Source organism: Mytilus edulis, chromosome 11 (assembly GCF_963676685.1).
Source record: "Mytilus edulis chromosome 11, xbMytEdul2.2, whole genome shotgun sequence".
NCBI lineage: Eukaryota > Metazoa > Mollusca > Bivalvia > Mytilida > Mytilidae > Mytilus > Mytilus edulis.
In genome coordinates, this window is record NC_092354.1 from 34061990 (window position 1) to 34076820 (window position 14831).

The 14831-nt window shown below is 32.4% G+C and overlaps 1 protein-coding gene across 1 annotated transcript; it reads right to left on the bottom strand.

The window, feature by feature from the left end:
- Positions 1 to 13457: 13457 nt before the first annotated feature.
- Positions 13458 to 13952, bottom strand: LOC139494212 (uncharacterized protein DDB_G0290587-like). Its single transcript, XM_071282385.1, has one exon. It carries the CDS (start codon positions 13950 to 13952, stop codon positions 13458 to 13460), a length of 495 nt encoding a protein of 164 aa, XP_071138486.1.
- Between the last annotated feature and the right edge of the window lie 879 nt (positions 13953 to 14831).

A 14831-nucleotide genomic window follows, 5' to 3' on the forward strand; every position in this document is an offset into this window, starting at 1 on the left:
ACTATGGTCGATAAACTCCTTTCTTGGTGTTCTACAACAAGTATTTATATTACTGTTACATTTACAGCTTCATTTTGTTCTGGGATTATGTAACTATGACAAAAAATCAGAGCCCCCCACCCCTTCCCTCTTTTTGGGAAAAAAATTGGTTGATATATAGGGAATCACTGAGGCGTAACTGGAGCGGGCCCCCTCTTAGGCCAGTCATTGGGCCCCCACTTTCTGGATCCACCACTGAAAATTTACTCGGGTACAAGAAAACGTTCTTTTATACAGCTTTTTTAGGTATCAATTTGCTATTATTTCTCCCTATTTTAAACAGATACTTAAAGGTGAACACTTTCAGTTTTTTTCACGCCTATACTTTGTATATAAAAGTGTTAAGAATCTAAACACTTTTTGAACGTTCCTTTAAAACACTTCTGGAACGCGTAACAGTGTTCTAAATATTAACATTGGTGTCCCAATTTTTAAAATCATGTAAGCATGTTTCGAATGCTATGTGTGTTATTCTTGAACGGATAGTGTGAACTCCTTTAACGCCTATATTGTTTGAATCTGGAACATGTCCTAGTGCTCTTATGCTAAATTGTACGCCGTTGATCGTTCCAAGCCTTGTAACGCTTCTGGAACATTCACACTGTGTTCTACAGATGTGTGTTACTATTCAAAACACATAGTTTATAATATCTGGGACTATTGTATACTAATGGGACTGGAAACCGTAACACCACTCAGTGTAATAATATCTACATCTACAGCCGTTAGAACTAGACCTTACCTGCGCTATTTATCTATACGCCATATTGTTTTGTCAGTAACATCGTGCCGTATTCTTATAATTTCGGTAACAATTTTTTTTTATAGAAATGATAATCTTTAATATAAACATGATTAATATAACTATAATGATATATCTCGATCTTTGACAGTTGTAATTAATCACCAAATCCCGCCGTAAGTGTAAAAAATTAACATATAAAGATTGAATTTTCTGGATGAAAATAGCGTGGAGACGATGTGGAAAAAAGATCATTTATGAAGTTTCGCGGATTTTTTTTTATTTGTCAAATATAGACCTTTTTCAAGTTTTATCGTATTATTTCTTTTTGTAATGCATTAGAATCAGAATAACAGTACTGTAGTTGAAGAGTTGCCACCGTCAATTGTAGATTTGACGGTCGCAAATGCAGTTTTACTACTGTTATTCCTTAATTTTAAGTTTTCATGGGTAAGAGATGATGAGCCGCAAACCACCCATCACCTTTAGCCGGTAAAACAATTAGAAGTCTCTTGCGTAATTGTCTCTTTTTTTTGTTATTCATTGAAACTCTTTATATCAAAGGAGAAAAGGGGGAGGGTGAACACACAATTGACTGAATACTCAGATTTGTAAGATAAGATAAAGATAAAGATATTTTATTTCCTAATCATAGGGCTCATAACAAGCATGTAATCACTTAAAGTAAAAATAAAAACCCTTTCTCGCCCACTCGCATACACTCAAACATACAACTATCGTTCTGATTAAGGATGATTGATTTAACAGTACAACATGTAAATGAAAAATAAAATATAGACCCAAATGAAATATTAAATAAATCAACCGTCACAGCACGGGATTCGAACCGTTGCCCGGTTTGATTGCATTGATATCACCATCGTAAGCGAGAGCCTTATCCCCGAATGTGTATCATCGCCACCGGAAATTGGGTACTAACGAAGCAGAGAGAAATAGAAAAAAAAAGTAAACAAGTTGAAAATTTAAAGCATTTCCACTCATGTGATGAGGGTGCCGCTTAATAAATGATTTTCTGGTATATAGTTCTTTAAATTATTAGGCCGATAAGTACAAAATTAATACAAGATTTTGAGTAATACTCCAAAACTTGCCACTTAGTACCGGAAAATTTCGAGGTCGATCAACCTCTGTCGCCCCATTCTCAAGATATTGAGCTGTTTTTCATTATTTTTCCAGACACGTTTTTAGATTATTATAGTGTGGCATCATATTTACTGAAATTTGTTGTCAAAAACATGTTTTTTAAAGAATATGGACAAAAACATTGTTTGTTTGTTGTACGACGAATTGCAGGACGTTGTAAGGCGAATTGTAAAATAACAACTTTTGTCTGTACGGCGTCTTGCAATCTTATATTATAATTTTAAGAGGAAATTAATTGCTGTTTAGATAATATTAAGTGACGATATTTTGTTGATATCAAAGCTTTACAGGCTTACAAATATACAAAATGTCTTACTAATCAACTATTATTAAATATATGCGGTTAATTCAGTTCAGAAGGCCTCGTTGCGTACCGCTTTTCGATTTTGTACAAAAAGTTTTTTTTTCAACCATATTATCCTAAATACATTTATATATCGTTATACTACTAACGACTGTTGTCTTATTTGTTGTTAGGTTGAAATTGTGTAAGTTCAATAAAATAAACCGTCCATTCATCTTTTGTTGGTGCTAGCTTTTTTTTTAGAAAAAACAGTGGAGATGTGGTATGATAGCAAATAAGATAACTATCCATCAGGATAAAATAAAGTGTATGCAAGCAATTATGTGCTATCGTACGGCCTTCAACAACGAAAACTCGTACCTTATAGTCGGCTATAAAAGGCACCGACAGAAAAATGTGGAAGACTCAACAAGAAAACTAACGGCCTAACTCATATACAGTGTAACAAAACAATTAATGAAAACAACAAATAAGATAGAGATGAAGCAACGACAACCACCGAACCACAGGATCGTGAATTCGGACAGACAAAATTAAGAAAATACTTTGTTGTCATCGAAAGTAAGGAGAAACAAATCGTGAATTCCATTTCGTATTAATTTTCTTGTCAGTTTCTTTTTGAAAATATATAATTTGTATAAATCTAAAAATGCTGTCAAGCAAATGGTGTTTCTATCTAATGCATTTTATCTAATGCATAATTAGAAAGGAGGAGGGGGTCCGTTAACATGTTAACAACACCTCGATTTTGTCAAAAACAGTTAACAACAAATTTTAAATGCTGATAAGAGTTAACAGCAACTTTAATTTATCCTTTTTTCCAAACGAACCCAAAAGCAATGAAAAGGGGAAGTCCATATCTTCAATGTATTCAAAAGTTTGAAAACCACTGTACAAAGTCAAGCTCCATAAGGAATCTTTTATAAAGCTGACTAATTTTCAGAAGACACACGCAAGTACCATATTTTTTTTATTGACACATGGACAGACAGTTGAACGGACGGAAAAGCAGACGGAGTGATTGACTCCAAGAAAAAGGACTATGTCATGAATAATCGAAAATGCTTCAAACAGCAAAAGGGAGGCTTCTTCTGGTTATGTATATTGGTTAGTAAATGTTTTATGTCATCAGTCGTAGCAAACTTAGGTTATCGTCATGACGTAGGAAGTGTAACAAACAGAAAGAATGAGTGAATACTATAGGGCGCGAACATTATTTTTTTTTATGGTGGGGGCTCTTATAAACTATGGTTACATCTCAGTCAGGGTATTCATACGACTCATTGCTTACATGATTTTATTAAAAGGAATTACGAAGGTTTACTGATTTTTATTTTAAATCATCAAAACCAGTGTATAAATCAGAAAAAAAAACATGTAAGGGGTCACAAATTGAAGCGCTCTTTCATCTCCAAGTCCCAATTAAGAACTCTGATCTGATATAAAAAAAAAAGCCTTGGTCCATCTTTACATTTCTGAAGTCTTAGACTAGCAAATTTGACATCAATTTGAGAACCAAGTCCTCATTTTCGGCTTCTTCTACCAGGCCACACTGTTCAGTTATTTTACGAATTGCAAGTTGAAAAGGTAATTTATTTTTCACAATTCCGTCCAGGTACTCTGGGTCAATATAACTTATCAAACATTCCATATACATCTGAATTATTTTCATCATAGGACTGACTCGAGTTTTAGCTGGATAAGAAGTGACCTTTCCTTTTAACGTTTTTGGATACATTACAAATAGAAGGCAGATATAACTACATTGGTTAGACGTACAAAGAGGGACAAGAGATATCCCTAAACATGTTTAACACTGCCGCATTTGTTGCACCTGCATGACCCAACTTGAGTCCGTAACCTTTGCTACATTTGTGTATAGTCTTTTTTACATAAATACGGCCGTACCTTTCTCGTTTGAATTGTTTTACATTGTCTTATCGGGGCCTATTATAGCTGACTATGCGGTATGGGCTTTGCTCATTGTTGAAGGCCGTACGGCGACCTATAATTGTTAATGTCTGTGTCATTTTGGTCTTTTGTGGATAGTTGTCTCATTGGCAATCATACCACATCTTCTTTTTTATATTGTATTTATCTCATTTTTTAAATTTTGGTTCATTTATATGTTTCAAGAAACAAACATTGAACTTTTGCCCCCTTTTTGTAGTTAAATGATTGCTCACTTAGGAAACAGCTTCAGGTATATCAATACACAGTTACAAGTTTAGTTTCGCATTATAGCCATGGTGAATTTTCTAATATGAAAGTTTTTGTACAATTGAATTGATTTTTAGATAGTTGAATAACAATATAGCCTTCCTAGTTGGTTTATATGAACACTTAGATTGTTTTTAGCATGTTTTATAAGCCATTTTTCCTATCCGTACCGCCATAGATTTAGAAGTTTTGTATTGTTTTTCAACAAAGATTTGACGCTTGAACTTTTCAATTTTATGAAAAAACAGCAGAAATGCATATGATTTTTTTTACCTCTTGATAGATATATGTCTATGGTTTCAGGAAAGGTATCACTCTTATTGATTGAAATTTTCCTTTGCACCAAATTTTTGAGATCTTTGTGACATGTTCAACACCTATTTTGCATGTTGCCATGGTTAAAAAAAAAGATTATATTTCACCATTATTACTATTGGAAATCAAATCTATGGACGATTCTCTTTCCATAAATATACACATGCAAAACTCAAATAGTAAGCCTTATTTATTAGGAAGAAAGGGAAAGAGGGTGTTTAAAAATTATGAGTGTCAATTCTAAGTTTTGTTTCTATCTGTGAATTGACACCCCACCCTAGTGCATAATTTTCTCGTTGCGTTGGGTTGTTTCTTCTATTTGGTCGGGCTTCTGTTTCTTTGACATTTTCCTCATTTCCATTTTCAATTTTATCAAGGATTTACTATACTCAAAGATTTTTTACTTTGCAGAAGCAACGTAAAAAAGGGATGGACAGCAAATTTTCATGTGATTCTTGTAAATTACAGTTAAGATCAGTTATCAGAGAAAATAATGTCAAAAACAGTGAACACTTTAAGTATTAAGTAACAGATAACTTGAATCTCAATTTCAAATAAACAGTTAACAACATTGCAAATTTTAACAAAACAGATTACAGACAGTGGGTCGAAAACAGTTAAGGGTTTTTAAATTTATCAGTCAAATAACAGTTTAAAACCTTGAAAAAGACAAAAACAGTTTAACATAAAAGGGTCTCCCCCACCCCACCTTAGATATTTGAACTTAATACTTTATTTTCTTTGAAAGGACGGTAAACAACTATTCTAAAATTAGCAAGTTGCCATACAGTTGAAAACAAGTTGCCATACAGTTGAAAACAAGTTACCATACAGTTGAAAACAAGTTGCCATACAGTAAATTTGTCAACACGAGCAAGTTGCCGTACACTAGACTTTATTTTTCATGGTTTATATTCTTTAAAATACATCTTTTTGACAAAAAAATTCAGTAAATATGATGCCACACTATAATAATTTAAAAACGTGTCTGGAAAAATAATGAAAAACAGTTCAATATCTTGAGAATGGGGCGACAGAGGACGATCGACCTCTAAATTTTCCGGTACTAAGTGGCAAGTTTTGGAGTATTACACAAAATCTTGTATCAATTTTGTACTTATCGGCCTAATAATTTAAAAAATTGTATATCAGAATCATTTCTTAAGCGGCACCCTCATCCAATGAGTGGAAATGCTTTAAATTGAATGAATTCTTAACTTGTTTACTTTTTTTTTCTATTTCTCTCCGCTTCGTTAGTACCCAATTTCCGGTGGCGATGATACACAGTGATTATCAAATCGGCAAATCAAGCCATTTAAACTGTACTTTGAAAATGATAGAAATATATGAAATAATTCATTAAAAAGGGGGGGGTCTCAACACTTTCAGGTGCGTGAAGCTCACAGCTAATGCATATGAGGAAAAGTAAATGTGTTTTATAAATCACAAGTCTACTACCAATAATTCTAATGCAACAACGTTTGTAACGTTCATTTTGATTGAATAACGTCACTTTCTTGCATGGCATCAATTGACAATAGATGCTATGGGACGTACGCGCAAGCGCAGACGGCATATGACAGATTTTAAATACATGTTTTAACGTTGTTTTCTATCAGTTTCATTAGAATGGAGATAACAATATTGTATTTTAAGCTCCGACGGCATCAATTTGGGATTTGATGGTCGCAAATACCCGTTTACTGTCTCCGCTAACGCGTCGCCAGTAAACTTAATTTGCGACCATCAAATCCCCAATTGATGCCGTCGGAGCTAAAAATACAATACAGTTATCTCCTAATTATGCACACTCTTTAAAATTCGGAAATTTTTCGTTTTTATACCTTTTCTCATGGACTGGCTCATATACAAAAATATGTAAATTTTAATACACTTAATATTCTGATAAACTCGTGATTATACTAAATCCATCAACACCAAATGATGTAAAAGCAGTTGTTTCTTTTATTAAAGAGTCATTAGAATTGAGGAAAGGAGACCAATAACTGTTTTATCATATCTATTATAATATTGTCTAGTTTTCATTATGTTTATTTTGTTTATGTATTTGCCATAACCAAAATTGGTTTTGTTTGTTTTGAAAATAAAGAATTAATTGATTATTTTTCATCAAAACGCAGCAGAAGTACAGCGAACGATAAATTCTTTATACGGTTATCTACTGACCCCCTACGGACCATAGAGGGTGAATAAAACCCATAGGGGATTCGGACTTTAAAAGTTCGGCCTCACCCCCTATGGATTTTACTAACCCTCTGTGGATCCGTAGGGAGTGAGTAGCGAACCATATAACTTATAATATTGGAGAACACTAATTCCCTTAAAATGACAAGTGCTATACGAGTCTTTTCAATTGATAAAGGTACCTTGGTCACGCTGTAAGTTTGACTCTGGCACATCCAAATGCCGCATGCTTTCTCTCAGGCGTATGCGGTCACCTATTGTCTCGACCCCAAGTCTTTTCAGATCTTCATCCGTGAGAAAGTTGAAGCTATCATCTTCAATTTTTTCATCCAAGAATTTTTGGTATAAAGTACCTAAATCTACTTTATATAACGACACTCTTAATTTAGCAGACGACATTTTGTTGCATGTCGGTGTCCAGGAAGAAAACGTCCGACAAAAATATCCGCGTTCGTTTTTTCTGACAATTTCCGTGATTGACTTCCCGACTTTTACTACATCATCATAATGATACAACCACTGAGCATAAAGTTGAACTAACCGAATATAATACCGATGCCTCTACTGAACATAATGAATAATCTACTGAATATAAATAAACCGGAACTACTGAAGGTATTACATAATGTACTGCAAATAATATTGAATCTACTGAACATAATGTCGAAAATACTGAACATAATGAAAAATGTACTGAATATAACGTCAGAAGTACCGAACATAATTTAAATACTACTGCATATACTAATGTAACTACTGAACATAATAACCAAAGCACCGAATATAATGTAAAAACTACTAAACATAATAGGATATCTACTGAACATAGTATGAAAACTACTGAACATAATATAAATACTACTGAACATAATGCATGAAGCACCGAACATATTAAACAATCAACATCAGAAGACAGTCATGGCGTTCCATATCTTTTGATTTTTGGTTCTACCGTTAATGAATTATACGTGCGTGTCATAGTAATACACTGTGTATATTTATATCTGATACCTCGCTTTAGATGTAGATGTGATAACATTTTTGATTACTTTTAACGCTGACTTATAAAAACTTAATAGGAAGTGAATACAAATACTTATAACATTACAGTTTTTTTAGATAGATATTTAAATGCGGAGTTAAAAATACCAACTATGCTACGTGAAACACCAAGATTTTTGCATGCTTATTGTATGCAAGGTGAAACATGTAAGCCTTACTTTCTTTCAAAATGATATATAGTTTTAAATTTTATTTTGTTGTTGTAACTTAAAATCAACACAATAAAAGACCCTTTAAAGGTGTTAAATCTTTACAAAATCTAACCGATTTATTCATATGATAGACATCTGAAATCGTATTATTATACCTTTTAATCTATGCTATATTATATGTAAATTTACAGGTATCTGAATTCATAGTATATAACATGTAGGAGGACAAAACCAAAATTTATAATATTATTCAAGGACCAACTTATTCTATTTACCGATACAGTATCTCCACTGTTTATCACATATGCGTTGAAAAATTAAAGACGTCAGTTGCTTATGTACTTATAATAAGTAGTTAGAATTGCCGTATTAAAAGCATCATTTAAATACAAAACTTGTCCTTTTAATCTTTAATGATGTTTCAACACATTCAGGGGCCACTCTGTTTTAAGGATAGTAAAGACTGGTATTATTATTTACTTGTCCCCACCAGGTGTGCTATTACAATCTTGTTATTCTAGCCCCAAAGAGAGGTTATATTTACCTGATCTATATTCATTGTTGAAGATCGGTATTGTACCGTGTTACTGTAGATGAACGTTTAGTTCATACAAAACACATTTTGTTTTTTTTAAAGATGTGATTTTCAGGTATATTCAAATACTTTAACTTTAAAATATTGTTTAAAAAATGATAGATTTATCAAAATAAAAATGACATAGTTTATAATATGTTCCTCCATCGTGTTGCTCATGTAAATACAAATCTCTCTATAAGCCAATGTTACATGATTACATTGGAGTAATTAGAACGGGTTAAGTGAGAAAAAGACGAAAGGTAACAAGGAAAAAATCAAGTTAAAACGATACAGGCAAACCTATGATTTAAAAGAAAATTTTTAAAATAAAAATATAATACGATGTAGTTTGAGTACCAATGAGACAACTTCTTCATGTAAAAGTAAACCTATATAAGTCAAAGTACGGTCTTCAACTCGGAGTCTTTGGCGATACGGAAAAAGTAGCTAGCAAGGGCCCCAAAAATTATATGACTTTTGTGTAAACTATTCATACGGGAAAACAAGCGGTTTAATCTAATTATGAAAAGGATAAACGAAATACACTTATGAACAACATCAACAAATGACAACTACTGAACATTGTATTCCTGACTTAGAACAGGTGGTGCAAACAAATATGCGGGTTTAAAAGTTAAGTGATCAGTCAGGTGCACTTATTTAATATTTGTGTTTATGTTAGTTTCATATTACAAGATTTCATCTATTTACTGTTATTATTGTACAAAAATAATTTCAAACCACGTGACTTTATTTCGTAGAAATATACTTTACTTTCTTTAAAACTTGTTTTACAGATATGTCAGCAGCATATGAGAAACATCATAATTTGAAAGGGTTGCAAATGACGTAGATACGGTATGTATTTTACAATTTGTATGTAATGTTAAGGTGTGTGACACATGCCTGCTAAAATACTACATGACTCGGTCATTTTTTGTAAAATGTACAGAAAATTACAAATAACTTTCGAATTCTTGGTAGACTTCAAGACTTTTACACAAGTTGACCTTGTAATTGCGTGTTTGCATTCACATATGTATTATTTCTACATAAAACAATGCCTGTATCAAGTCGAACCAAGTAGGCTGTTAAAATTGTTGAATATGTATTTAACCTTCAACTATTTCTTTTCTTAAAGTTAACGATTGTTCAACCTCGGAAAACAATAAACACTTTTAGTACAAAAACAACATAATACCTAAAATACCATAGTCAGATCATTCAGAGTTTTATATTTTCGATTTTACCTCAATTTGTTTAAATATGTTTGTTATGTGAAGTCATCATGTTATTTAAACCCCGATCTAATTTATGTATATGTCGCAAGGGATAATATGTTTTAGTTCTCCAAGATCGTACAAAATCATAAGATATCAATCAGTTGTGCTTGTTTATTATTTAGTTTGAAAACTATCGAAACTGATCTAGTGCATGTCTTTAAATATTGCAGCGATTTTAACGGTTCATTTCACCACTTATTTAATAATGTAGAATTTCATGTTGTTCTTGTAACTTAAAACCAACACATTAAAGGACCCTTTACATCTTGACAAAATATAATTGATTTATTTATATTACTTCTACATACAGTTGAGACATCTGAAACCGTATTATTCTACCTTTTAATCTATGCTTTATTATATGTAAAGTTAAAGGTATCTGAATTCATAGTACATAATGTGTAGGAGGACAAAATCAAAATTAATGATAGTATCCAAGGATCAATCTTTCCTATATATCGATACAGTAATTCCATTGTTTATCACATTTGCTTTGAAAAAGTCAAGTTGTCAGTTGCTTTGGTACATAATTTGAAATGACAAGAAAATTGTGATAACTATCCTTTTTGTGCTTATTTTAAAGAAGAAAAGATAATAAGTTAGAGTTGCCGTATTTAAAGCATCAGTTAAATACAAGAATTTTCCATGTAATCTTTTATTCACGGGCCACTCTGTTTTAAGAGTAGTAAATACCGGTATTATAATTTACTTGTCCACACAACGTGTGCAATTATAATCTTGTTCTTCAAGCTTTAAACAGAAGTTATATTTACCCGACCTATATTCATTGGAGCAGATAGGTATTGTACCCGTGTTAACCGTAGACGAAAGTATATTTCATACAAAACACGTTTGGGTTTTTTAAAAACGATGTAATTTTCAGGTATATTCAAACGTATAAACTTTAACAAATGACATAGTTTTAAAATATATATACAAGTGGATCGTGGATCTTAAGGTAGTTCGGGGGTTTAAATTTTCGCGCCGTTTTCGCATAAAGTTGCGCATTGATATCGTAAGTGATGTACATGTCGTAATTTTCCATAACAGTAAAATATGATCATTTTAATAATCTTTTTTATTCAAATGCATTGAGAAAGAGTTGAATAACTTTTAAATGCAATTTTAAAACTCAATAAAATTTATTCTTACAATTGTCATTGTTGAAATAGTACTTCCGTTCTAAAAATAAATATGAAGCATGTTTTTGACGAAGGAGAAAAATGAAAAGAGAATAACTCACATTTATCGAACACGTGGACTGCTTTTCATGAATACTGTAATGCAGATCGAAATTATAGATAACGATCTTCATTTTGGTAGCTTATGAAGCAGTTTCACCCTTGTCTTACACTAGAAAAGGTCCGACAAACATGCGAAAGATGATGTAAACAAATCACGAAAAGGGGGAAATTTATACTGACAAGTAAGTACTAATGAATTGAATATACAAGTTCAAAGAGCGATTCACGACCACTGAAAAATAACCTTTAAGCGTAAATAAATTTCAAAACAATATCCGTGTCGAACAACAAAACAATGACCCCCCCCCCCCTTTTTCAGGCTGAAAATTAATTATGAATGTAACTAAGGCATAGCTCATGGTACTTTTATCATGTAATAGATTTGAAAATTTGTGGACCAGAGAAATATGTCATCTGCATAGGGTTCAGACCCTTTAGGTTTCTGGGAGAAAAGGTCATGATTCATGAAAGTAGGGGGTTTATATAATTACATGTATATGCAAACAGAATTTTCTTGTTGTAAACCTGGAGTATTCGAATGTGAATGCAGTTGATTTTGCTAGGATTCCAGTTATAACATTTTTGGTTAAGCATGCACAGTTAAAATTTAGACATGTTAGAACAAAACCCATCTATATAAAAAAGATGTGGTATGATTGCCAATGAGACAACTTCAATGTATCCAAAAGAGACCAAAATGGCACAGACATAAACAGCTATAGATCACCGTACGGCCTTCAACAATGAGCAAAGCCCATACCACATATATAGTCAGCAATGAAAGGCCCAGATATGACAATATATATGATGTACAACAATTCAAACAAGAAAACAAACGGCCTTATTTGTTTAAAAAAAATGAATGAAAAACAAATATGTAACACATAAACAAATGACAACCACTGAATTACAGGCTCCTGACTTGGGACAGACACATACATACATAATGTTGTGGGGTTAAACAAGTTAGCGGGATCTAGACTGTATAAATTATTTTTAAATATGAATCATTTCACAAAACTACCTTTCTTACCGATGGTCTCGATTGAGGGTCCTTCATTTCATTCCTATCTAATTCTTTATACCATGTATCTCTATTTATTTTTTTTCCATTTTTCTGTACTTCTTATAATTTAACAACCCGTTTTTCTTCATTGTTACATGTTTGTCTATTTTTTTTATATTTACAAATGTATTGTGAACATTTCATGCATTATTCTCTATTCTTTAAATCTTTTGCATACCCTCCTATAATATAGTTGATCCTACAGAATCTTCATGAGAGAAAACAAAACATTTACTACCTAAACAGGAAAAGCGGTCTTGTCATAAAATTATATTTTTCTAAATTTAAAAGCTTGTTGGGTCTCTACACAGTTATTTCGAAGTGCATTTCTTTAATATGTAAATTTTACCACTTTTTAGACTTCTAATATTTATTTGTAATTGTATTTGATTTAACCTTAAATCGGTCATTTCACCAAGACAACTTTTTAATATGTATTGATAATTGTATTTGATGTTACCTTAAATCGGTCATCATATTGACAAATGTATTTAAAGTCAATTTGAACAAACCAAACCTTCTTTATATAATTATAATTGTTTTTTGGGAAATTTTACCACTTTTCAGAAAATTCTTTCAGATGTTACCTCAAATTGACCACATTGATAGAATAATTGTAAATAATACAACAGCAAACCTGTTATTGGTATTTTTGATAAATTTTCGTTATTTTACTGTAAATTTGACTTTTTTCTGGATAAATGTATTTGATGTAACCTTAAATCGGTCATTTGACCAAGACAACTTTCTAATATGTATTGACAACTGTATTTGATGTTACCTTAAATCGGTCATTTGACCGAAATATCTTTTTACATGTATTAACAAATGTATTTGAAGTCAATTTGAAAAAAACAAACCTTCATGATAGGATATAAGACTTTTTTAGTAAATTTTCCCACTTTTTAGAATTCATTCAGATGTTACCTTCAATTGACCATATTTATAGGAGAATTGTTAATAATACAACAGCGAACCGGTGTCGGTATATTGATAACTTTCCGACATTTTACTGTAAATTTGAAAATATTTTTGATAATTGTAATTGATGTTACCTTAAATCGGTCATTTGACTGACAACTTTCTAATATGTATTAATAATTGTATATGTGGTCATAGTGGTATATTGGTTACTTGCTGGTGTGGTCATAGTGGTATATTGGTTACTTGCTGGTGTGGTCATAGTGGTATATTGGTTACTTGCTGGTGTGGTCATAGTGGTATATTGGTTACTTGCTGGTGTGGTCATAGTGGTATATTGGTTACTTGCTGGTGTGGTCATAGTGGTATATTGGTTACTTGCTGGTGTGGTCATAGTGGTATATTGGTTACTTGCTGGTGTGGTCATAGTGGTATATTGGTTACTTGCTGGTGTGGTCATAGTGGTATATTGGTTACTTGCTGGTGTGGTCATAGTGGTATATTGGTTACTTGCTGGTGTTGTCATAGTGGTATATTGGTTACTTGCTGGTGTGGTCATAGTGGTATATTGGTTACTTGCTGGTGTGGTCATAGTGGTATATTGGTTACTTGCCGGTGTGGTCATAGTGGTATAATGGTTTCTTGTCGGTGTGGTCATAGTGGTATATTGGCTACTTGCCGGTGTGTATTGCAATTGGTAAGTCTGCGACGAAGATGGAGTGGCATTTTGAGGCGAGTTCCTTGAAGTTGACAGTACTGGTATTTCTTTTTGTCATCATGGCCAATCAGCTCATGATGGCGACCGTAAAATTTCTTGAGTGATGACCTTACTTTGATTGATTCATAGTATAAAACAAATGATGATGTGGTATGATTGCCATTGAGACAACTGTCCACAAGAGACCAAAATGACAGACTTTCACAACTATAGCCCTGTCTGAGCAGCTTTTGAGAAAGCAGTATTACTCGTTCAACAAAATTAACGTTCTTTGAACTATACTTTGGAGTATATACCAAGAAATTTCAAAATAATATGCGATTCCAATAGATACTGACATGGGGAGTTGAAAGTACAGACAACCATACCTTAAACAAAAGGAAATATTAATGTATGAATATCTGTAAAGATTTTACATTTCGGACAAGAAAACACATCTGCGTTTATACTGTCATCGCTCAAATTAAAACATTTTCTAAAAGTAACTCGTCCTCCTTCAAATCTTATAAAATCTTTTTAAAACTTGTAGAGCATCATTCACTTTATTCCAATCAAGAATGGCAGAGGAAATTCTTGAAAACAGTTGTTGACAATAGGCACCATTCTTTCTTCCATAACAGTGAACATTGTACCCCATCCTTAATTGCATATCCCAGATAATAAATACTTCTTCATTTTGAACATTCTTTTGTAAACACATTGCAGTTATAAAACACATGTTCATCATAAACCACAGCACAGTTAGGTTTATTTAAATTTCTAAGTCATTGAACCTTGTTAATTGTGACGACATTGTTATCTTTTTTATGTTTGGTCGTA

Coding starts and splice junctions, on each gene's coding strand:
- LOC139494212 (XM_071282385.1), bottom strand. CDS start 13,952: ATGACCACACCGACAAGAAACCATTATACCACTATGACCACACCGGCA.